Here is a 27133-nt window from a genome sequence, read left to right on the forward strand (position 1 = left end):
ACATTATGTCCAGGGTTAGATTGTGTAGGTTGTTAGATAGGTTTTTTTTTTTTTTTACCCTCCCCCGAGTGTATTGCTGAACAGTTTTTCGGCACTTCCCTCAGGGCAATGTATAGTCACCGAGCTTCCAGGTAGGAATCGAAACTGCTCCTTCTTAAGTACCGGTAACACAAATTTAGTATTTCAATACAGTGGAACCTCGATTCTCCGTTTTTGAGGGACCATAAACATAAAACGTACAAAACGGGAAAACGGAAAAAACGGGAATGAATGAAAACCATCAACAATTTGGCTAAACATCACAAAAATGAAATATGTATAATTATAATCTTACAAAAACTCCTAAACCAAATCAAACTACAGCCCCAATGGGACTTTGCCTGCCACGCGACCGTTGCTCAGCCTGAAGGCCTGCAGATTACGAGGTGACGCATGGTCAGTGTGACGAATCCTCTCGGCAGACATTCCTGGCTCTCTAGATTGGGCTCGCCATCTCACTATTAGATAGCTCCTCAATTAAAGGTAATCACGTAGGCTGAGTGGACCTAGAACCAGCCCTTATATGCAGGTAAAATTGCCTGACCTGATCGGAATCAAACTTGGGCCCTCTGGAGAGGCAGGCATGTTAGACCGTGAAACTGCATTAATTACTGGTACGCGGTTTCAAAATCTCAATACTTTGTATTCAATTTTACAGGGGAATCTTCATCAGTTTCCCATGAAACTTCAGCAACTTTGATTAGCCAAACTCTTCAAAAAATCTAATAACGCCAAACCAAACGACAATCGACCACAAGTAGTTTTTAATTCTCATATCTAATAAAATAAAGCACATTAGATACAGAAGCGCCCAACACGATGGCGAAATCCCTTTTTTTCTTAATCTTTCATTATAATTTGGTCTCCGGTATACTGTTCATAGTCAGTTTATGGAAATCTTGTACCGCGTAAATTAGGCCTACATCGACTTTTAAAGGTTATGTCGAACTCGAAAACATGGTTTCGAATGTAAGTATCGATTCTCAAAAGTTCTCGAACGCATTATATTCAATTCTGCCCATCACTAATCCAATCAAATTGGAAAGAGAAAAAAAAAAATCATCAAAACTTCAGAAATTACGGTTATTCATGACCTTGAGGTCATCTCGAAAGCACGCTCGCTGCACATGTCAGTACGAGTCGGAAATGATACAAACCATTTAAATAAAATGTGCGCAAATAAAACGACTGCCGTCTTTGGCATTTTAAAACGAAAATGTAAAATTCCCAGTCTTACATTAGGACCAAAACAGTAATAAGCAATCCCAAGACCTCCCATGGCTTTGTTTTTTATGTAAGGTGCAACATCTGTTCTGGTCTCGCTAACATAATCGTGTGTGATAATATTACAATACTAAATTTGTGTTAAGAAGGAGCAGTTTCGATTCCTGCCTGAAAGCCCAGTTACTCTACAGTACCCTGAGGAAAGTGCAAGTGTGAACATTTGACGAAACTTGTTCCGAACATTTGACAAAACTCGTTCCGTCTTCAAGCAGAGCTGTTGAAATGTGCTCTGTCTCCTTCCAATTGTTGTGACCAGTCTCTGATTTATGATTTCCGAGATTCTCTAAACAACACTACCCGAATGCGATGCTAAGATGGTCCCTTATGCAAGTTCACCGCCGATCGCTTTTCCAGTACAGTACTTTCTCTAATTATCGCAATGACGGGGCGTTAATGCCAAGATCCATAAGTATTCCATACCCGTCCTTTCGTGAGATACAGTTTATTAAAAAAACGATTGATCGAGGATTTAGCATTAATGGGACGGAAATTTCTGGACGGTTGATCCGGGAAATAGTTTCTTCGAGGAACGGATGATGCGGGATTTTTACAACGTGATTTAATTACGATGCTCGCAGGACCACGTTATTTGAATGTATATTGCGGGAAAACGTACTTTCCGGGAACGGATAATCGAGGTTCCACTGTAATATCGCATACGATTGTTATCGAGAGCAAAACAGATGTTGCACCTTACATACATAAAGACATAGGGGTTTTGGGATTGCCTATTACTGTTTTGGTCCTAATAAAAGACTGGGAAATTCACGTTTTTGTGTTAAAATGTTATAAAAACGGCAGTTGTTTTATCTCCACACGTTACATTTAAAAACTTTGTACCATTTCGCACTTGTACCGACTTGCACGCTTTCCAGCTGAGCATACAATAGAAGGAAATTTGACTGATCCACCTTTTTTCAATACATAATATATATAATATATTATGTATTGAAAATATATATAAAAAATATATAAATTCCTTCCATTGTATGTTATCTCCTTTCAATACGGACCAGATAGAAGAGGATGAACTCTATTTAACAGATACTGAGAAAGCAAACCTCTTTAGTAGGGAATTCAGAGATTCAGCAGATGATTGTCAGGAGTTGGAAACCGAAACAGAAGATAGAGAGGGAGAGACACAAGGGAAACAAGAAGCTTCTCATTCACCAATGAAGATATTTTCAGAGAAATTCAACTGCTTCAGCAAGGAAAAGCAGCAGAAAGTGATCAAATTACTGGGGAGGTATTAAAGACACTGGGATGTTATGTCATAAATAATAGTGTAATACCAAAGGAATGGAAGGAATCTATAATAATACCAATTTATAAAGGAAAGGGTGATAAAAGGAAACCAGAGAACTACAGAACAATCAGCCTGACCAGTATAGTTTGTAAAATACTGGAGAGTTTAAAAGCAAAGTACATCAGAGGGATATGTGATGATAAAAATTGGTTCATGAGGAGCCAGTATGGATTTAGAAAGAAATTTTCTTGTGAGGCACAACTGGTGGGATTTCAGCAGGACATATCAGATCAGTTGGATTCAGGAGGTCAGTTAGATTGCATAGCCATAGATCTTTCCAAAGCCTTTGATAGAGTGGAACATGGAATATTATTAAAGAAATTGGAGGGAATAGGATTGGACGTAAGGGTTACACGTTGGATAAAAACATTTCTAAATTCAAGGGTTCAGAAAGTCAAAGTAGGAAATAATGTATCTCAGGAAGAGAAAGTTCGGAAGGGAATTGCACAGGGTAGTATAATTGTCCGTTACTTTCCTTAATGTACGCAAATGATTTAGGGAACAATATAACATCAAAAATAAGATTGTATGCAGATGACATAATTGTTTATAGCGAAATAAACAACATTGAGGATTGTTCAGAATTACAAAGGGACCTTGAAAGTATCCAACAATGGGTTGAAGAAAATAATATGAACGTTAATGGAGGCAAATCAACTGTTACAACTTTTACAAACAGGAGCTTTAAAACTGAATTTGAATATACTTTGGACGAGGTAGTTATCCCAAAAGATGGCAAGTACAAATACTTAGGTGTGAGATTTGAAAGTAATTTGCACTGGAAGGATCATATTGATGACATTGTTGGGAAAGCATACAGATCGTTACATGTCATAATGAGGCTACTTAAAGAAAAATGTTACTTGAGTATGGTTCGTCCATTATTGGAATATGCAAACAGTGTTGGGGATCCTCACCAAGAATACCTAATAAAAGAAATAGATAGTGTGCAGAGGAAAGCAGCAAGATTTGTAACAGGAGATTTCAGGAGAAAGAGTAGTGTATCAGAAATGTTACAGGAACTTTGGTAGGAAACTTTAAGTAAGAGAAGGGAGAAAACTAGACTTATAGGATTATATAGAGCCTATACAAGAGAAGCATGGGGAGATATCCGTGAGAGGCTTCAGTTGGAAAATAATTATATCGGCAGGACTGACCACAAATATAAAATTAGAAGGAATTTTAGCAGATGCGATTGGGGTAAATTTTCATTCATTGGGAAGGGTGTGAAAGAGTGGAACAGTTTACCAGGGGTAGTGTTTGATTCTTTTCCGAAATCTGTACAGATATTCAAGAAGAGAATAAACAGCAACAGAGAAAATAAATGAAGTGTTAGAGGCATTCGACCAGTACAGGTTATTGTAAATAAAAAAAATGTGTGTGAATAAATTAATTCCATCCCCTGGTCTAAGGAGTTTGGACAGCCAAAGTAGGGGACTGCCTGTAGGGGTGAAGTACAGTGGGGACTTCCGAGGGCCCTGGGACCGCTACGGTAGCTGTGAAGGCCCTTCAGGAACTCTGAAAAGTGGTGGCAAAAGGGGCTCTGGTTAAGATGCAGCAGGTCGTTATGCTACTTAGGTTCCAGAATGGGTAAAAAAAAAAAAAATGTAAATATTAATCTTATACCAGTTGTACAGTATCATTTGAAGTAATTCCACATACTGTATATCAGTTGACTATATTTGTAAGTAGTACAGGAGATATTATAAGTAGAAAATTTTCTTCTCTTGTTAATTTAATATTTAGTGCTTGACAATGATGTATTTTAGTGTACCATTTGCCACCGAGGTAGACACCTCATTTGCAAATAAAGAGATTTTGATTTGATTTGATTTGATTTGAAGTTTTTAATGTTGAATTCCAGCTGAGCTCAAGGTCGCGAATAACCGTAATTTTGGAAGTTTAATGATTTTTTTTCTTTCCAATTTAATTGTGGTTTGTGACGGGCAGAATTGAATATAATGCATTCAGGAACCTAAGAATCGATACTTAAATTTGAAACCATATTCTCGAGTTCAACATAACCTTGAAAAGTCTATGTAGGCCTAATTTACGTGGTACAAGATTTCCATAAATTGATTATGAACAATATACCGGTGACCAAATTACAATGGAAGATTTAAAAAAAAAAAAGGGATTTCGCCATCACGTAGGGCGCTTTTGTATCCAATGTGCTTTATTTTATTAGATCAGAGAATTAAAAACTACTTGAGGTCGATTATTGTATGGCTTGGTGTTATTAGGTTTTTTGAAATTTGACTGATGAAAGTTGCTGAAATGAAAGAAGTTTTCAGAGGAAACTGACGATGTTTCCCCAGTAGAAATGAATGTAAAGTTTCAAGATTTCTAAGTCGCATACCGGCAATTAATGTTTGAAGCCGGCCCCGCAGTTAAACTTGCCTACCTCTCACCCGGAGGGCCCAGGTTCGATTTATTTATTTATGTATTTATTTATTTATTTATTTATTTATTCATTTGGGAAACCAAAACAGTGAGAAGCCGAATTACAGAGTTCCACAAAAGAAAAATATATTTACACTGGAGTAGCAGAATGTTGTTATACCTATTCCCAAGAAAGCCGGTGCTGACAGGTGTGGAAACTACCACACTATTAGTTTAGTATCTCATGCCTCAAAATTTTAACACGTATTATTTACAGAAGAATGGAAAAACAAGTTGAAGCCGAGTTGGGGGAAGATCAATTTGGCTTCAGAAGAAATGTAGGAACACGTGAAGCAATCCACCAAGCTATTTATGATTCTGAAGATGATAGGGATCAGATACCGAGAACGAAGAATTATCTACAACCTGTATAAAAATCAGTCTGCAGTGATAAGAATCGAGGGCTTTGAAAAAGAAGCAGCAATCCAGAAAGGAGTGAGGCAAGGTTGCAGTTTGTCCCCTCTCCTTTTCAATGTTTACATAGAACAGACGGTAAAGGAAATCAAAGAGAAATTTGGAAAGGGAATCACAGTCCAAGGAGAGGAAATCAAAACCTTGAGATTTGCCGATGATATTGTTATTTTATCTGAGACTGCAGAAGATCTCGAGAAGTTGCTGAATGGTATGGATGATGTCTTAGGTAAGGAGTACAAGATGAAAATAAATAAGTCCAAAACAAAAGTAATGGAGTGCAGTCGAACGAAGGCAGGTGATGTAGGAAATATTAGATTAGGAAACAAAGTCTTAAAGGAAGTAGATCAATATTGTTACTTGGGTAGTAAAATAACCAACGATGGCAGAAGTAAGGAGGACATAAAATGCAGACTAGCACAAGCAAGGAAGAGCTTTCTTAAGAAAAGAAATTTGCTCACTTCAAACATTGATATCGGAATTAGAAAGATGTTTTTGAAGACTTTTGTGTGGAGCGTGGCATTGTATGGAAGTGAAACATGGACGATAACTAGCTCAGAAAGAAAGAGAATAGAAGCTTTTGAAATGTGGTGTTACAGAAGAATGCTGAAGGTGCGATGGATAGATCGAATCACGAATGAAGAGATACTGAATCGAATTGGTGAGAGGAGATCGATTTGGCTAAATTTGACGAGAAGAAGAGATAGAATGATAGGACACATCTTAAGACACCCAGGACTTGTTCAGTTGGTTTTTGAAGGAAGTGTAGGTGGCAAGAATGGTAGGGGTAGACCAAGGTATGAATATGACAAACAGATTAGAGCAGATGTAAGATGCAATAGTTACGTAGAAATGAAAAGGTTAGCACAGGATAGGGTGGCATGGAGAGCTGCATCAAACCAGTCTATGGACTGATGACTCAAACACACACATAGCACAAGGCAAACTTAAATATGTGGAAGAACAATGAGGAAAAAACATCTAATGATAAAAATAGAGGAAAAGATTAAAAAGTAACAAAATCACAGTAGAGACACAACAATTAAGAACAAAACATAAAGGCAAAAGAAACGAAGAGAATTGAAGATTGAACGTAAAACGAAGGGAACAACTTATAGCCAGGCACAGTAAGATAAATACAGATATAACACACAAGTAATGGTATAGTACAATAAAAAATAAATAAATAAATAAATAAATGAATATTACATTATGTACAAAAGAGAGGACAGCAATGAGAAGAGGAAAAAAGGAATATGAAGAAAATGAACTAGATTAAGTTAAGGAATAATCGATTAAAGGGGGCACATGAAGAAAAAACGTCCAAGTTCCTGTCAGAAGATAAAGAGTTAAGGAAGGGTGGTATGCGGATAAATAAACTTCTATGAATGAGAGAGAGGCGGGAATATAAAGGGGCGGATTAGTCCTGGTTTTGCGAGTTGGAACATGCAAGGAAAAGAAGGATGCAGGTTAGAGAGAACGAAATAAACCGTTAACAGTGTTATGTAGGAATCTAAGGTCGGATACTTTCCTGCGACAAAATAACGGGCAAAGGTTTAACTTAACCCGTATCAGATTACTGCTCAATCAGATACTCTGGCTCTAACAATGGCACAGAAGAATGACTGCACGCGATCAATGTGATTCAGATTAGTGGGTGAAGAGGTAGACCAAACAGTAGACGCGAATTCAATAATCGGTAAGATGCAAGATACTGTAATGGTTATAGCGTCCGCCATGCCAGCTTGCTATCGGCCCCACCCCCCTTAGACTCGACTGCGCCAATCACAAGCAGTGATTAAGTGCTGGGTGGGCCCTTCTCTCTTCTGTCCGTGGTCGCGCCGCATGGGACAACGGAAATTACTTGGCTATTAATCTGGAGTCTTCCATCTCGCGAGGTTCCTGGATTCATCAAGCATCCGGACTGTTCTAGAAGAGCTGGCGCAGGTATATAAGAGCAGTTACTTGCCTGCAGTGAGTTAGTGAGAGTTAGACGGAGTGAGTGTGTGAGGAGTGAGATTGAGTTCGCTGGCGTGAGTTAGGGAAGAGCGCAGTCAGTAATAGCCTGGGCTGAGATGTCAGCCTGATGGAGTATCTGCCTGTTGGAGCCGAGGACTCGTTCCTGTTTCCCTGATGTCATGTGTGCGAGTCCCTTGAGGCCGGCTGCTGGAGAAGAACCTTGAGTGTTCTGGAGCAGCACGAAGTGAACACTGGGTGCCGACGTGTACAGACTGCGAACGGGGTTCGACGGGTTGAGTGAACAGCGGATACTATCCCGACCTGCGAGACTGACGGGTAGGCTGTGGACCGTGACAGCGTAACGAGTGTGACTGAGTGAGTGTAGTGTAAATAATCGATGACTCGTGTGTGTGTCTTTGTCATTGTAGATGGAACATGAGAAACTAAGAGAGAGAGCACGAACCGTGTAAGTATGTAACAGTCTACTTGTGTAAGTTGTAAGCACGGCTATCGCCTGTGTGTGTGCAAATGTGTAATTGTAGTGCTTAGTTAATACATCTTAGAAATAGGACGCTACCAGGTTCTGTACTCATTTATTCATTTATTTACCCCACCAACACGTCACAATACATAGTTGGCTCGGAGGGCGTGGATATCAGTGATTACAAGTAATAAATATAGGTGATGTCAGAAAATCTATACAACAAACCGAGAAGTGACATTGCTCACGAGGTTATGTTTTGTATATGGGGGACAGATAACAATTTACGGTCAAACAACACTCCTAAGTCATTTTGTTCTGTTAAGAGTTGGGAATGGGTTACCGAGGAGGGAGTATTTACTGAGAATAGGGGATTTACGAAGCATGATCAAAATAGAAGAACACTTGGTAGGATTAGGCTTAAGACACCATGTGGAGCACCATTCAGAGAGTGAGTTAAGCCCACTCTGTAAGGAGTTTACATCTGATAATGAATTGATTTGTTTGAATATTTTACAGGCATCTGCAAATAGTAGAATTTCACAAGAAACGGAGGATATAGTATTAATGAAATCGTCAATAAATAAGACAAAAAGAAGCGGACCTAGGACACTACCCTGTGGGACACCAGAATGTATCATAACAAGAGTCGAATTGAACCAATCAAGAACCACACGCTGAGTTCTGGTATTGAGGAAGCTCTGCAGGAGAGTTAGGAAGCGACCATGGATATTAAAATGTTCTGAGAGTTTATAGGAAAGAAGTGCGTGGTCTACGGTATCAAAAGCCTTTGCAATACCAATGTAGCACATGTCCAGCTGAAAACCGGCATTAAGAGCAGATGTTGCACGATGGAGAAGAACAGCCAGATTAGTTAGGCAGGAGCTACCAGAAAGAAAACCATGTTGCTGGGATGATGCATAAGGAAGTGTGAAAGAAAGAAAGAAGATGCTGGTGGATAATCTTTTCACAGATGAGTGACAGGGTGGGTAATATAGAAATAGGATGATAGTTTCTGACATCAGAGCTCTTTCCACTTTTAAAAACTGGAGTGATGTTAGCGATTTTCCAGTCATCAGGAAAGTAGCCGGCTAAGAAGCAACGGTTAAATATAACAGCAATGGGATGGGCAAGAGTCATAGCAGTATTCTTAAGGAAGACAGGACTGAGACCATCTGGACCAGTAGGTTTACTTTCTGGCAGGGAGGAAAGTAAAGAATAGACTTCTGACTCAGAGGTGGAAAGATTACTGAGACTATGAGTAGGAACAGAATCAATACACGGAAAATCTGGGAACTGAACAGTTGAAACAAAATTAGACGCAAAGTAATCGTTGAAAATTTCCGGTCTGTTACTACCACTGGCTAAATTATCAGCCCAAGTCACTGTGTCTGGCACACACTTTGTATTTTTCCTGCTGTTTATCAGAGACCAGAATCTTTTGCTATTACTTCTCACTTCTAGGCAGGAAGAGTTTATGTAGTCCTGGTAATCCCGTTTTAGAAGCTGTTTATGGTGTTTGCGAAAGTCAGAAAAAGTCTTATAGCTGGCTTCAGAGGGTGACATTTTCCAGTCTTTCCAGGCTTTAGTTTTATTAATTTTTTGCAATTTTGGTGTCACTTTTCTTCCAAGGTGGGCATCTGGTGGATATTTTACGAGTGGGAATAAGGTCACGCATCATAGTACAGGTCCAGTCATAGAAGAGGTCCACTGCTTCTTGGACTTCACCCACTTGCAGCAAGTGCCAGGGTAGAAGAGAGAGGGTGTGATTGACAGCCTGCCAATCAACCTTTTGCCACATGGGCCCAGAGTTCCTGATATAGGGTCGATAACATTTCGGGGGGCGGGGAGGGGCAATAGAGAATGTTGCCTCTACAGACTTGTGGTTCGATTTTAAAATATTTCGTCCCACAGAAATAACTGAAGGCTCAACGGAGCAGAGCAGGTAGTCAAGAAGACCATCCCCACAGGTGTTTTCCAGGATGTACTGTTGGAGGCCTTGGCCCGTAATATAATGGTCGAGATACCACTTGATATAGATGTGGATTCCCATAGGGAATTCGAGATACCACTTGTCGAGGCTATTAGAAGGGACACCTTGCGCAGGGGAATTCCAAGATATAGAGAGGTTAAAGTTGCTCAGTATAATTACATTAGGATTCAGATAAATGACTTTCATTACAGAAGAGAGAAAATTTTCAGAATAATTGAGGGTTGATCGAGGTGGTCTGTAAAAACAAGCAAATAGATATTTGGAATGCTGAAATTTCACTTCTACCCAAATGGCTTCACAGTCACTAGTTAAATCGGTACGTAGATTAGCATGCCATTTGGATTTAACGGCCAGGAGAACTCCCCCGCCTCGAGATCCACGGTCCATTCTGAAAATGGAAAACTCTTTGGAAAGACGGATTGCCGTGCCTGAAACAAAGTCAGTTAACCAACTTTCAGAAAAGGCAACAATATCGAAAAAAGATAGTTCTTGTACGTAGAGCTCACAGTCAGTAATTTTGTTTTTAAGAGAGCAGATATTCCGATGGTAAACCGAGATCGCACTATCCGCTGCGGGTCCTGGGTTTATCTCCACATCTCCAGCTAAAAGTAGGAATGTCAACAATAAACTTAAAGTAGACCGAGTAGAAAACTGAGATAATTTACTGGAGGATGGAATCGAAGCCGGTGCTACAAGTATGCAAGGGAGGTTTGCAGTCGGCAGTGAAGGAAAATGAAACTCACGAATGGCAGTCAACCAGTTTCCAACCTGAGGTATATTCAATCATGAGACGGCGAGTCGTATACTCCCGGCAGGGGAGGCTTGGGTACGCCAGTAGCTGCCATAGCACGTAGAATAAAAACAAAGCCGTTTAAATTGTACAGAATTACTTCCGAGAACTTCACAACACAAGGAATCACTGGCTGGATTGTCTAGATGAACATCACTACATTCTTTTGCACACACTACCACCAAAACTCCTAAAAGAACACAGAGGAAAAACATACAGTTACTCTCACTTGCCGCCATCTTGTCCACATGGTCCTGGCCAGGTCAGGCATTTTTACCTCGATACGAGGGCTGGTTCCAGGTTCGCCCATTCTACGATTGCCTTTAACTGAGGCGCTATTTAATGGTGAGATGGCGACCCCTGTCCAGAGAGCCAAGAATAACGGCCGAGAGGATTCGTCACACTGACCCATGTGTCCCCTCAAAATCTGCAGGCCTTCGAACAGAGCAGCGGTCGCTTGGTAGGTGGAAGGCCCATTGGGGCTGTAGTTTGGTTTGGTTTAGGGGTGTTTGTAAGATTATAAGTATACATATTTCTTTTTTGTGATGTTTAGCCAAATTGTTAATGGCTCATTCGTTCCCGGATTTTCCGTTTTCCCGTGCAGTACGTTTTTTCCAGGGTCTCTCCAAAAACGGAGAATCGAGGTTCCACTGTATTATGGCTATAAATATAATATCGACATTCACATAAAACTGTGAGTCTGCTTTTCAGCGCAAAACTACCCACATTATCGAGGAACAAAACACACAGATACAAACAGCATCCAATACTAGTAACATTGTTCAGCAAAATGTTTTAACAAAATTGCACATTGGTTATTACATACTGGCTTTAATCAGAACTCCTAACAACAACAACAACAACAACAACAACAACAACTACAACAACAACAACAATACACTGTAATATTATATCAAACTGCAAATTACTATCAAATTTCACATTTTGGAGAAGTTTCGTTTACTGAAGGCTATAATTTTCTGAAGTAATATTGAATACATTTGACGCCTATGGACTGAATGTGGGATGATGATGATGATGATGATGATGAAGTAGGGAGAGAGTGAAACCTGGTACTGGCACGTAGCCTACTGCTGCAGAAGATCTGCTGAAGGCTTAACGTCCCAACACGACAGACAAAATTATGTTCCACCACCGTGCCAGCCAACATTCTGACGGTGAAATATTTTTCCACCAATGGGACTCAAACTGGCTAACCATGGTGTCACGGCCACCAGACAGGAAATGCTGTAAAAATGCGATTTAAGTGTACGTAATGTATCTACAGTACATGCTCTATTGTAACTTGGGAAAAATTTTGCTTTCTTTTCTTGTTTTGCTCAGTAAACTAGACACGCTGTTTGTTCTGAATGACTGTTACAAGCACCGCCACGATTTCTCTCCACTGCCTAGCGATGGCATATTTTGGCACTTTAAAAATATGAAGTTAGCATTTTCAAGCATTATTGTTAGCATTTATGCATTAAGTAGCATTTTACGATGGAAGTGAATTTTTTGAATGGATAATTGGATGTTAAAATAACACATTACCTGCTGGATTTACTAGTTTAAATTCAAGAAAAGGTACGTAAGGAACATATAAAACAGTCAATAACAAACACCTAAACTGATACAGACCTGCTCGCTCATAAACTATATCAACATGTGTTTAGAAATCATTTTATTTTGGCATCTGACCACACCAATTAAAAGCTGAACACAAATTATCATTTATCTTTTCTGCCTGATATTCAGTAAAAACATCACTATTTAAGATAACACGGAGGGTGACAAACTATTTCAAGGAAAGTGAAAACCTGCACTCACCTTCTGGCTTAAAAATATAACTGAAAGAATAATACAGACTCGTCTTGGCTATTTTCTTCTTACACATGAAAATGTCTGATAGATATTGAAGCTTTCACGGCCGGCGCTATATATCACGTCAGCGTTTTCCGGGCTTGTAGGCTGTGTTCCAGGAGCATGTGACATTTCACCAAAGACTGTGTAAAAAAATGTATTTTTGCTCTTCTGTAAAGTAAATCAACATCTAGGGGTCTCAAAAGGGAGACCGAAGATCACCAAAGAGGCTTGGTGGAAAGACAAAACTCTAGAAGAAAACTGCTTTTGAGAGGTGGTGGAAGTCTAGGAACAGCCAAAACAACCCATACTTGAGGACGAGGTACAAGGCTGCTAAGAAACTTGCAAAAGCAAGTTGGAGGAGCAGTGCAAAGCTTCTATGAAGATCTGGAAATGTCAGAGGGTTTCATATGACTGCATTTTCTATAATAATAAAAGGAAGTGTTTGTCTGTCTGTGTGCGTTTTGCATGTGCACGATGCCCAGCCCAATCTACAGCATGCAGAGATCTGAAATTTTGAACATAGGTAGATGCACCTTGAAGCTAGAATTTTCATTTTTGCTTTCGTTGGCGAGTTATGAACGAAAAACCATCGGAAAAAAAGTGTATAGGGATATGACAATCCAACGTGCTGTCACCAAGATTAAATGCATAGAGTCACTGTCGCTAGGCAACGTACATAAGATAGGTAGAGAAAACAATTCAAGGAGCCATTTTACATCTGTAAAGTGGGCTAAGTGCCGGCGCTGGGTTTCATCCTCTTCATTCTTACTACCATGTATCATGTCATTCATTTCATCTAATTAATTCATCTGACTAGGTTGACATCATAAAAGTCATCTGGTTGTAAAAACTCAAATTCTCAGTGCTGTAACTCAGGAAAGATTGCCATATTCAGTCTGGGCTGTCGGTGTTATTTGCCTTTAGATCCGGAATAACAGAGGCTGTGACATCATCGATGAACAACTGGACTGATATCAGACTGGAGCAAATTAATTTACACGGACGACATTCACTTGGGCGTTTTCATTTAACCTTTAGAATACCAGAGAGCGCAAAAGCATTCCTCGGCGAGTGAGCGAAAATTGCCGGGAACGCAACAGCGCTCCTTACGCAAGCAGTTTTGTACTTGCTTGTAGTTCTTAGTTTCCAGACATATAGCAGCACAATGCAGATGATCTAGACTCTTCGGAACCTGTAGTTTCTAAATCTACCACAACTATCTCGCCAATCGCTTTATTTACGAAGATATGATTTTATCAAAGCGACCTATATTCTGTACACCGTAAAAGTTTGTGAGTAGGAAAATGGCCGCCTCTGCCGCGCGCGATGTGTTCGAGAATGATTACGATTTAGCTGAATATATTAATAGACTCTATGCCAATGACGACTATACTGAGTCTGATGAAGATGTAGCTATATCAGGGTCATGTAATAATGATGTTGGTGATGTTATTTCAGAGACAGGAAGTGAGTGTAGCGATGACATTCCATAGTACAATAAACCTCGTGGTATTGTCATTAGTGAAAGTGACAGTGATGCTGATTTGGAAAGTGACGGAAATGAAGACAGTGTAGGCCGTGATGCAGGCAGTAATGACAACAATGCCTACATGCATAACACAGTGTTCAGTGAAGATTCAGTTGGAAATGACACACGGTTCCATCCCTCCCCGCTGTATCTCGAAACACCCAGTCATAAAATATTTTTTAAATTAGAAGCTTTAGTGCCTAGGTTATTGAAATTATGCAAATAGTGAACCAAGAGCATGTATCTGCAGACAATAATAGTTTTCAGTGCATAATTTTAATATTGATTTGTGTTTCTTTATCTCAATTATGACTTTTCAATTTTCATTTTGATAATTGTTAAACTAATATTTTTTTATTTGTTATAGCATTAACATAACATAGCTTGTGAATTTAAAAACATATAAAGAACCTCCTTTTCTATGACAAGTAAAAATGTCGGAGGCATATCTTCAATAATAAGAAAGTTATAATGATTTTAATGAAACATTGCAATTTCTTAAAAATAAGCCTGGTATTCTTTGCATACACCACATATAAGCGACTGGTACTAAAAGGGTTAAGGTTAACTGATATATCTCGAACAAATCATAATAATAATAATAATAATAATAATAATAATAATAATAATAATAATAATAATAATAATAATAATAATAATAATAATAATAATAACAACAACAACAACAATTAAAATTAATAATAACAATTATAGGTTCAAGACCGGTAGCAAATATAATAATGATACGTCTAATGGAAAGGGAGATCAAGACTCGTAACGAGACGAACGGTCGTTTGCCAGGTTTACTGTGAGAGCCATTTGTTTGTATTTGCCAGAGGGCTGGGAGTGGAGAGCAGTAAGGGATTTCCAGTTAAGTCCTGTGTTATGTAAGTGAGGCATTTGACCTTCCCAAACCAGGTGTTCGAGCCCAATGAACTGGACGAATTATAGGTCCGTCCGCATATTAATTCTTGCCTAATCATAGTAACATTATAAAAACCAAGATGCTGGCCTTGGGAAATGTACATATTCGTCTGAGGTACTTCACCAAATGGGCCGAGAAGCCGACAGTAAAATTTATTTTACTCTCGGCCTCTCTTATCCAAAAGGGTAGTCCACTCATACGAATGGTGGTTCGATCTCAAGGGGTCAGATGACACCAATTAAGGAGGAACAAAGCCCACACGTTTTTATTACAGGACTGGTATTTTCCTCATCACCTGCGGTGGAGCAAGAATCATGTATTTTATTCTCCGGTCAAATCAGTGTATTGGTAAACTGTATATGACTTAACTGCTCCGAATGGCATTTTATTCAAAGGAAACCATTCTCATACTCTTTTTATTGTAGCTAGCTATGATGGACATGATAATTTTAAAGTGTCACTTCCCAGTCCTATCGTGGAGTCCTTTAATTTTTGTTTATGATTGAGCCTTCCGCTTCCTTAATTTGCACGCCCCGTTCATCTCTGTGTTTATTTGTGCGCCTATATCTCTAGTTAGATTTTTATTTGGATGTTAAAAAAATGAACCGGACACCCCGGAGATTAATGCTAGCCTGGGACTCGGAGGGCGAGCGTGTGCAGTATCAACTTCTCATAATTATGCTTCTAATCCATAGATAGGCTATAATGCGACATCTTCTGACTGGAATGTGAAATACAAGCACAAACAGGCTCACTGGATTATTCAGCAACCACAAAGTGAACCGACAAGCAAAACTGAACTCGCCAGAGGTGCATGGCTGCTCCCCAGAGGTGTAATTTACCCTGTGAAGCTCATGAAATCAAGGCCTTGTCCCATCACCACGCAACTTTCCTGGACTTGCCTCCTGTGGGGAAATCACATTCCTTTCACAAGGGATGATGGGACATTTTCAAGGCTGACAAAAATGTGATTCTACTAAGCAGCATTTATATAATACAAATTTAATACAATGGGAACTGGAACTTCAAGTTTCGGTGTACTAAGGTTTCTATGAGGAATGCGGCAATAATAATAATAATAATAATAATAATAATAATAATAATAATAATAATAATAATAATAATAATAATAATAATAATAACCCTGTCAGCTTGCGTAGGGGTCTAGCCCTGAATTTAGTAGGGGTTAGGCATAACTCTACGCGAGACACTGGGGCGGGGGCCCTCAACCCCGACACGGCGCGTCCCAATGGCTGATAGGGAAATTTCCTGCAGATATGCAGGACAGGTGTGAATAAGGCCTAGCCAAATAAGCACCTGCGGATCAACTGAGGGAATGCGAATATGGTCAATGGCCTCGACGGCAGAAGAGGATATATCCCAATGGCGGAGAGGGCGGATGAACTTACTGAACACAAACCATCTAGCAGCGTCTGTACCTCATGTTAGAGGCGGCTGTGAAAGGCGTCTGTACCCCATGTTAGGGGCGGCCTCATTAAAATCCTGGCAGTAGGTATAAAATGCAACCCATCATTGATGGAGGAAATGAATAATAGAAATGAGCCTCGGTAAAGGACGCTACCCGAGGGTCGTCGGGGCACGCTTGGAGCTGGTGCTGAGCGTGACAGCAGGCAAGCCACCAGTGACATGACTCTGATCAGGCGGGCACATGTCGGGTCACCCGAAAATTCTACAGCTAGGAGAACTCAACAGCTACCTACTCCTCCTGCCGAAGATGTTTCAGAAGTTCAGCTGACCACCAAGGCAGGTAAACCGAGGCAGCGCTTGAAATGGACAGATGATATGAATAAATTCATAATGCACTCCTACTTTATAACTACAAACTTAGAGAAAGACCTTACAACGTACAGGAAAGATATGCACAGGTTGGTTGTGGACAAATTCCCCCGGTACTCCTTTGTCACAGAACAAAGAGTTGCAGACCAAAGACATGCAATAGTAACCAACAACAGACTTCCTGCCACAATAATTCAAAACCTTAAGGAAGAAGCTGCTAAAATTCTAGCTACGAGGCCGAGCAGTGAAGGCAGCTCCATCTCAATGCCTCAAATTCATCAGGATGATTCTGGAAGAAAAGAACCACAGGAAGACAAATCTGTGGAAATAAGAGAAACTGGTGATTTCTCAGGTGCTGATGAAGCATGTCGTGCTGAAGACATGTTTAAAGAGGCGATGGCGGAGTTCGTGGGTCTCAAAGTGAACTATAGACCAAAACTTCCCAAAATTCGAGGAACACCAATGAGCAAAAACCTTATAAGTACTGTAAATAACATCCTACAGCAGTATATAGAAGAATCCAGTAGCATAGAGGAAACAAACACCCTCGTTTATTGCGCAGCAGTAACTGTGGTTAGGATGAACAACCAAAATCTAATACCCATCTCCAGAAGCTCTTGTAAGAACGCAGATTCAGAATACATTCCACCATGGCAACGTCGATTACAAAGTGATATCCAAGAGCTAAGAAAAACCATTGGTCAACTTTCCGCATACCTCTGTAACAAAACTAAAACAAAAACTAACAGAAACTTGAGGAATGTGTTCAGGAAAATCAACACCCACACAAATGAACCCGAGCACAGAGAAAAGGTCAAAGAATACATTCACACCCAAAAACAAAAGTTGTGTGCAAAAGCAGCAAGGCTCAGGAGGAACAAAGAGTCTCGAGCTAGGAAAATGCAAAACAACCTTTTCTCCAAGAATGAGGGCCAATTCTACAGAACGCTCAAGCAAAATCGGCAAACTAAGGCAGAAGAACCTCCAAGTATGCAGGACACGAAAGACTTTTGGAAACGTATTTGGTGTACCAACACAGTCCACAATTCTGGATTAAGGAAGAGAAAAACAACAATGGTTATGCAGAAATGAGTTTTGATACCATAGAAGAAAGCCATGTGAATAATGCTGTCAGGAGAACTCAAAGTTGGAAAGCACTAGGTACAGACAAAATACAAAATTTTTGGTATAAACATTTCACTTGCGTCCACAAGAAAATAGCCCAACAATTCACTTACCTCACGCATCATCCTGAAGAGTGGCCTGAATTCCTTACATCAGGAATTACATACCTCCTACCTAAGGAAGGTGGAAATGCTAAAGATCCATCATCTTAAAGACCAATAACTTGTCTACAAACGATCTACAAACTTTTTACATCCATACTCACAGAAGAAATGTATAAACATATCAGCAACCATAACATTCTGACAGAGGAGCAGAAAGGATGCAAAAAGTCATCACTAGGGTGCAAAGAACAGATAATCATAGACTCTGTTGTAACACAACAGGCAATACAGTCACAAAGGAACCTGTACACAGTGTATATAGATTATCAGAAAGCATTTGACTCAGTTCCCCACTCATGGTTAAAAGAAGTACTTCATCTGTACAAGATCAGTCCTGCCATAATTCATTTTCTTGAAGTTACTATGAACAATTGGAAGACAATGCTCTGCACTAAGACAGAAAATAAATGTATCATGTCCGACACAATTAAAATTGAACGTGGTATATTTCAAGGAGATTCATTAAGTCCTCTGTGGTTTTGCCTTGCAATGAATCCTCTATCCAATCTTCTAAAAGCTACTGGTTTTGGATTTGATATTAAATATAACAATAGGAAACACAGAATATCTCATTTGTTTTATATCTGAAAGTGTATGCCCACAACAAAACACAAATGCTTTTTTTTTTTTTTTTTTTTTTGCTATTGGCCTTACGTCGCACCGACACAGATATGTCTTTTGGCGACGATGGGACGGGGAAGGGCTAGGACTGGGAAGGAAGCGGCCGTGGCCTTAATTAAGGTACAGCCCCAGCATTTGCCTGGTGTGAAAATGGGAAACCACGGAAAACCATCTTCAGGGCTGCCGACAGTGGGACACAAATGAACGCCCTGCTGAATATAATAGACTCTTACTCATCTGATGTGGGAATGACGTTGGGAGTAAAGAAATGTAAGCTGCTAACAATTGAACGTGGTTGGTACACAAACTCCCAACCATATGAGCTCCATACCGGATCTTTAACTGGGGGAATGACACAAACAGAGACATACAAGTACCTTGGATTTGCTCAGAATACAACTCTGGAGCACAAGAAAATCAAACAGGAACTCGCTGATAAATATACATCGAGGTTGCATCAGATTTTGCGCAGCTACCTAAATGCCAAGAACAAAATTAAAGCAATAAACACGTACGCTATTCCAACCCTTGTTTATTCATTCGGAATTCTGAAATGGTCTGCTACAGAAATAGACAGCATACAAAGAAAAACGAGAACTTTGCTCACCACCTATAGATTACATCATCCCAATTCATGCATGGAAAGGGTCACCCTCCCACGAAAATCGGGAGGCCGAGGAGTACTGGATCTTCAAGTCATGCTCCTAAATCAGATAAAGAACCTATGGAGATACTTCCATACAAAGCAAGAAAACAGCCTTCTCCATAAAGCTGTAGTACTTGCTGACAAGTACACTGTTCTGTATCCATACAATGCCTCTGACCCACATACAAATCACCAAGTATCCCTGCAAGAGCAAGAAAGGACATGGTGAGAGAAGACCCTCCACGGAAAATACTACAGCAATCTAAACTAACAGAGTAAAGACAAGAATGCGTCGTGTATGTGGTTACAAAGTGGGCGTTTATTTGGGGAGACAGAGGGATTTGCAGTTGCTATACAAGACCAAGTAATAGCTACCAAAAATTACAAAAAGTACATCATCAAAGACACCAGCGTACTCTCCGACAAATGCAGACGATGCTCCATTCATCTCGAGACCATCGACCATATCACTGCAGGCTGCCCAGTACTTGCCCCCGTAGAATACACGAGACAACACAATCATGTCTCGGGAATCATACACCAGACACTTGCACAGGAAAACCAATTAATTCAGAAGCGTATCCCTTATTACAAGTACCATCCAACACCATTCCTGGAGAACGAGTCGATTAAGCTTTATTGGGATACTGCTGTAGTGACAGACAAAACAATCAACCATAACAAGCCAGACATCATACTGGTAAACAAGAAAACTGGGACGACTTTCATTATTGACATCGCTATCCCCAATGACACCAACATTGACAGGAAGTACAGTGAAAAAATCTCCAAGTACAAAGAACTTGCAGAAGAGATAAAAAGGATCTGGAAGATGAAACTGGTACGAATAGTTCCTGTGATTCTGTCAGTCAACGGCCTCATTCCACACACACTTCACAAGAGTCTGCGAGAACTGGGTCTTCCACCGAACATCTATAAAATTATGCAACATTCTGTCCTCCTGTCAACATGCAACATTGTGCGATCATTCCTCTCGCAAGAATGAAGATCCCGTGATCTACAGTTTTGTATATACCTGTACATCAACGTTTGTATTATAATGTGTAAACACTTTAATTATGTAAGGCACTTGGTGCATCCCGTGCCCCATTACTACCCATATTTCCTGTGGAGAAGTGTATGAATAATAATAATAATAATAACAATAATAATAATGTTATTTGCTTTACGTCCCACAAACTACTTTTATAGTCTTCGGAGACGCTGAGGTGCCGGAATTTAGTCCCACAGGAGTTCTTTTACATGCCAGTAAATCTACCGACACGAGGCTGTCGTATTCGAGGACCTTCAAATACCACCGGACTAAGCCAGGAACGAACCTGCCAAGTTGGGGTTAGAAGGCAAGTGCCTTAACCGTCTGAGCCACTCAGCCCGGCAGGAATGCACTAACAAGGTTTAAGTAAACATGTATAATGTTTACAATACATAAGTATAATATACATTTTCTATAACTTGCATCCCAACCTCTCTTTCAGCCTCCTCGATAGCTTTCTTCAATTTGTACTGCTCAAGAATGGCAGCCCGTCGTAACCGCTCCTCCTCCTTCTTACGCTCTCTCTCTTCTTGCTTTAATTTCTCCATTTCTCGGCGTCGCTGAGCTTCCTGTTCTTTGAATTGCTTCTGTTCTTCTTGCTGCTGGCGCCTCTGGAGGGATAAAAGCATAATGCGCTCCTTTTTCCTCTCCATTTCATCTAATGCCACCTAGAACAGAGAGAAGTTAAATTCTTTAGTTTTATTACTAGAGACAAATAATGCGAGATAACACTTCAGTTCTAACACATTTTGACATGAATTTGATTTATTCTCGTAACTCTTTAGAACATATATTACTTTAACTAAAACATCCCCAATATGTTCTCTACAGGCTGAGTGGGTGCAAATAAAAGAATATTACTGTAAACGAGGTTTTATAAAAAACAGATGATTTTTTCTATCCCAAAAACAGCACAAGAGGCACAAGGACAAAAGATGTACAGTGTACTAGTGTAAACAACGAAAGTATTTCTGAAGAAAATAAACTCCCTCTGTGGTCAGTGATCGCAAGTTCAAACCCAATTCGCATTTATGACATGGCATATCTATCATTAAGATAGACCTTAATATTTTCTTACCAAGTTTGGTGTTGGGCCGGTGTTCACTCATATACTGCCGAGTTTGACTAACACTCTTCGATTGTGTTATGACGTCACCGGGTATTGTCACAACATTCTTGCTCTCTCTAGAACCTTCCATTTCCCTGCTAGCTAAGGGGCTCGGACTGAGAGCAGTAGTGAGCTGGATCTCCATCAACAAGACGAGAGATAATGTTGTGGTTAGAAACATTTTCTTCAGCTTCCTTCGGACATGATATTTAATGCAATAACGTAGTGGTATTCTATCAGAGGAAGCTTGAACACATTTAATATGGAATTTAATGGCGTGTGGCCTCTGGGGAGGCCTGGGGCCCTACCTACGATACGATGAATTCTAATGCTGAAGACGACACACACACCCAGCACCCGAGCCATTCGAATTAACCAATTAAGGTTAAAATCCCCGACCCGGCCGTTTAGCCATGGAGCCGGACAATATAGAATTAATTTGCAGAATTACTTAAGCATGTTGCAGCCAACCCTGTAAAGAAACTACCAGCTGTCTGTCATTCTTTACCAGTCTCTACCCCTTTCTTTAAATTTCCTTTGGTTATTCCTGACCTCTTTTCTCTCCTTTTCATGTAATGTCACCTTTTAGGATCATAGAATAACGTAACGTAAAGTTGAGGGAAGTTTGAACTTCTGCTATAGCAGTTTCATTCACGGTTATTTTTGGCCTAGTTCACATGCATGTTCATTTAGAGGTTAAATATCTACGAATAACCTTTGTTAACCAAACTCCTGGGGAGTTTATTTGTTATGAGGATTCTTGTAGTTACGAAGATAAATACAGTATAACCCTGATTTCGCATGACTTCGATTTAGCGTAAACTACCGCTGAAGGGAAGAAATTTGAAGTCCCGAAAATCATTCCATAAGATCAATGTAATTTTATATTAAATTTAACGTAATTTACAATAGGGCAGAACCTATGAAAAAGACATCATAAGATTGCTACAGATGATTCAAGGCAAAAGAGGAAATAACAACATGCGTGGTTAGTGCTAATTCGGATGTCAGACTCAGATACACATCCGACCATGACCAATGTAGCACAGTAGAAGAGTACCCCGTAGTAACGATAATATTATTACACCCTTCGAAAATTCCTATATCAATCTGTGCAATATCCCACGGTTATCACGAGAACCCTTTCACCGATGCATCCTTTATTATGGGCAAATTTGGGCATGTTAGTTTTCCGTTATCAAAATTCGAACACTTTATTCCAGCATTTATACTGAATGTGACAGATCATCTTCCATATTCGTAGGAAGATCAGAAAATAAGTTGCACTTCCCAGTTATGGCCATTTATTACACCACCTATACAACAGCAACACGACTATAACGACATACACTGTAACGTCACTTTTCCACATAGTTTCCAAGAGACTCCAAACATTTCTGCAAACACACAACCAACTTTAAAACAAGAATAATAGTTAACACCACCTTTCCAAAACTTATCTTTCCTTATATTTAGGAAATAAACATTACAACAAGCGTTGTAAGATGGGACATGTTTCGCTTAACAGTCGTAAGCATCATCAGCCGAAAATAAATCTTGGCCTAAAGTTAGGTCAGGGCCCTGAACCTAGTGTCCTTAACATATATGGAACCCCAAGAATCAACATTTATTTTCCAAATTTACAGAAAGCCCTCCGCTGCTCCTTTGACAATAAAGAATGAGTCGTTACACCCTCAATCTCATAAACAAGCAACTTTCTACAGTTTAGTTCATCGAGCATTAAATATTCCACTATCCTCTTCTAACCGAAAAAAAGAGTTTGAATATATAAAAGAACTTGCAAAACTTAACGGCTATAAACCTACCCTGATCAATAAGATTATTGGTAAAATAAAATCAAAAAGCACTACAAATTTAATTCCAGATAAGCCCGAAAGAATAAACACCACCTTCACTAACCCTGCCATACACAGCATTACTAACCCATTTAAGAAGCATAACATTAGAATTGCCTACCGAACTCGCAACACTAATCGGAATATATTCTTTAATTCCAACTTGGTAAATACTTCAACACAAATTTTCAAACTCTCGTATTTACAGACTCAAATGGCCCCAGTGTGAATTTTCCTATATCGGACAAACTGGCTGCAGTTTTAGAACTAGATACTTGGAACATTATAATGCCTTAAAGCATAAAAAGTACTCTGTCATGAGCAACCACATGAGGGATTCCGGCCACAATTATTCTATAATTGATCAGGACCTCCACATTATAAAATATGTAAATAAAAGCAGAATGACTGAATTGGAAAATACATACATTTTCTTGGATCAGCATTTTAATAATAATAATAATAATAATAATAATAATAATTTGAATGATGTCCCTGAGAACAACAGCCCATTAATTGAACAAGTCCCCAATTTACTCACTAATCTTAATATAAATCATAACAATTTCACAAAAATCTTCAATTATAAACCTTTAGATATCCCTCCGGTCGTCATAACAGATTCCACCTTACCCCCTCCCCATAATACAACTCCGGCGCCAGCTTCCAGCACTCTCATTGTTGCACCTACCCCTCCCGTCCCAACTTACTCTCCGCCTAGGCAAGCACACAGATACAACACACGCAGCAGCGGGCATAAATATAACAGACCCCCTTGAACGGCTAATGTCTCCGGTCAACGCTCATCCAACGTAAGAGGTAAGCAATCGTAGTCTCCTATTTTGAACACCCTATTTTCAAGGCCCGAGTACATCTTTTTCCTCTTTCCATTTTCAGATTTCAGTTCACGCACTTGGCATCTTATTTTTTTCCGTTTTGGTCTTGAACTCCCAGCAAAAATGAAGCAGCTTCAGGCGTGATCAATCCTGTTTGAAGTGTTACTACTCCATGTCTGCTACAACATATGATTTCTCTCGCCCGTTCTCACGTATCTATACAAGAGTGGGATTTAATTATTTCTTCACTTAAAAGAATATAACCATCATGTTTTGTTATGTATGAACATTCTTATTAACTGACTGGCAGCCATGAGTTTGATTATTACACTGCCAGCTCCGTGTTGTACCTTGTGTTTTTAACCTCTGGCAACACGATTACGTGTTTTTTCTAACTCAGCCATGATGAACACTCTTATATATTTTCACTCTTGTTTTTATGTTTGAACATTCTGATTGACTGACTGGTAACAATGATATCCTAATGATTTAATTATTTCACTACCAGCTCTGTATTGTACTTATCCTCTGTCTCAACTCGATTGTGTTTTTTCTCTTAGCCATGTTGTAACCTTCTATGTTTTTTTCACACTAATTTTAAGCCTATTTTCATTTTCTAAATATAAATGTTGATTCTTAGGGTGCCATATATGTTAAGGACACTAGGTTCAGGGCCCTGACCTAACTTTAGGCTAAGATTTATTTTCGGCTGATGATGCTTACGACTGTTAAGCGAAACATGTCCCATCTTACAACGCCTGTTGTAATGTTTATTTCCTAAATATAAGGAAAGATAAGTATTGGAAAGGTGGTGTTAACTATTATTCTTGTTTTAATGTTCATATCTGATGTCCAATACGGTCTACAATGAGATTTATTACTTGTAACACAACCAACTTATCGATGCCGGATGCATAGAAATTTCCTCCAGCGTTCTGCAACCACTCGGAGACAGCACCCTTCACCTCCTCATCGGTCTGGAAACGTTGACCACCGAGCTCCGTTTTGAGTTTACCGAACAGATGAAAAAGTCACACGGTGCTACGTTGGGACTGTAGGGTGGATGTTGCCAGGCCTCCCACTTGAAATGCTGCAGCAGTTTTCTCGTTTGGCGGGCCTTGTGAGGTGTTGCGTTATCGTGCAACAAAATCAAACCGGCGCTCAATTTCCCCCGGTGCTTCTCTTTAATCGCTTTGCGCAACTGGTGCAACGTTTGACAATACGACACCGCGTTGATCGCTGTTCCTTTTGGCATGAATTCCACGTGCAGCAAACCCTCCATGTCAAAGAACACTGTCACCATAACCTTACCGGCTGAAGGTTGAACCTTGGCCTTCTTTCGTTGTGGTGATGAGGGGTGCACCCTTTCCATTGATGTTCACTTCGTTTCGCGGGTGAAGTGGTGGACCCACGTTTCGTCGCCTGTGACGATTCTCCGCAGAATCCTGTTGCAATCTGCGGCATAGCGCTGCAAAAATGCCAGGGAGGAATTGGAAACGTTGTCCCTTGTGCTCATCGGTGAGAAGATGTGGGACCCATCTTTGACACAGCTTACGACATCCAAGGTCTTCGTGAACAATGGCGAACACACTGCCATACAACATGTTCAGCTGCGTCGTGATTTCTCTAAGTTTAATGTGCTGGTTCTGTCTAATGATCGCATTCACACTGTTGACCTTTGTATGGGTTCTGGACGTTGCTGGCCTGCCTTCGCGATGGCTGTCCATGATATCCGTGCATCCGGCTTCGAATTGCTGACACCACTTTATGATACCTTGCCGGGAAATGGCCCGCTCCCCATACACAGCACTAATTTCATGATGAATGTCCGTGCAATTCTTCCTTTTGGCCCATAGGAATCTAACTGTTGCACGCACTTCATATTTGGAGTGAACGTTCAGTTGATGCGCCATTGCTTTTGGCCGCTATTCACACAATACTAGACGAGACACCACAGCGACCTGCCTAACAGACGTGTGGGCAGTGTCTGTCCTTTTCTCCGCTGTGCCCACGTTTGCGACATACAGCGCACTGCGGCGCGTTAGTGCAACTAACCTTTTGATCCACCTACGTAGATTCCTCGCTACATGCACGAGTGAACCAAGAACATATCCAATATCAGGCCTTAATGCAGTTATCGATATTAGCTAAAATGGTTCTGTGTTTGGTTTGTTCAAAGGTAAACATGAGCATGTGCGAGGCATCAGTTTAGGTTCTTCTATTGGTTTGGTTAGGAACGTTATAGTGATGTTCTTATTGAAATTTGGTTTCAAAACTAAAACAGGACTGTGTCCTTCGTTTTGTATGCAAGGATGCAAATCGTATTGAAGCAGATGTACTCACATTCAAATCAAGTCTACTCATGATGACTTCTTAGTTACAAATAATTCATTAGGGTGCATTAAAACATTCGAGGGTAAATTTGTCACTAGTGAGCATATTTTCCATGCATTTCATAGCTACTTTTTTTTCCGATAAGGCCAAAGCTCCGACTTATAGCCTATCCTTGTACATTTTGCAACTATTGTATCTTTCGAGGGTATAAAATGCAATAAAGCTATTAATTTTACATATGAATGAAGAGTATACAGTATTCTCTTCGTTAAATCAGATAACTAGGTATAAACCGATATAGTCACTTACAGGTAAGTTTTACTGACGAACGATTTGGGTGTTAATGCATATTATATGGAAATTCATGTGGCAGCAGGGAACTTCAAGTCGGTTCTAATACTGAGAGACAAAGTGTAACAAGAACTGCAACAGTTAGGTGAATCATCATCAGAATCACTGTTATGAGAGAATTGAAATTCGTGATAAGGTTAGTAGGCTATTATATTTAAAAGCATATGATAATAGAAAGTTCATTCAAATGTATTTCTAAAACAAGTATTGATTTATAGGA

At 39.8% G+C, this 27133-nt stretch overlaps 1 protein-coding gene across 1 annotated transcript in view; it reads right to left on the reverse strand.

The window, feature by feature from the left end:
* Positions 1-27133, reverse strand: part of Patronin (calmodulin-regulated spectrin-associated protein patronin) — a 760252-nt gene that overhangs the window by 140291 nt on the left and 592828 nt on the right. The window contains exon 17 of the mRNA XM_067151814.2: positions 20860-21096. Within this exon, the coding sequence (XP_067007915.2) occupies positions 20860-21096 (237 nt within the window). The remainder of the gene's footprint in view (positions 1-20859; positions 21097-27133) is intronic.

The sequence above is a fragment of the Anabrus simplex genome, chromosome 7, assembly GCF_040414725.1.
Source record: "Anabrus simplex isolate iqAnaSimp1 chromosome 7, ASM4041472v1, whole genome shotgun sequence".
Lineage (NCBI taxonomy): Eukaryota > Metazoa > Arthropoda > Insecta > Orthoptera > Tettigoniidae > Anabrus > Anabrus simplex.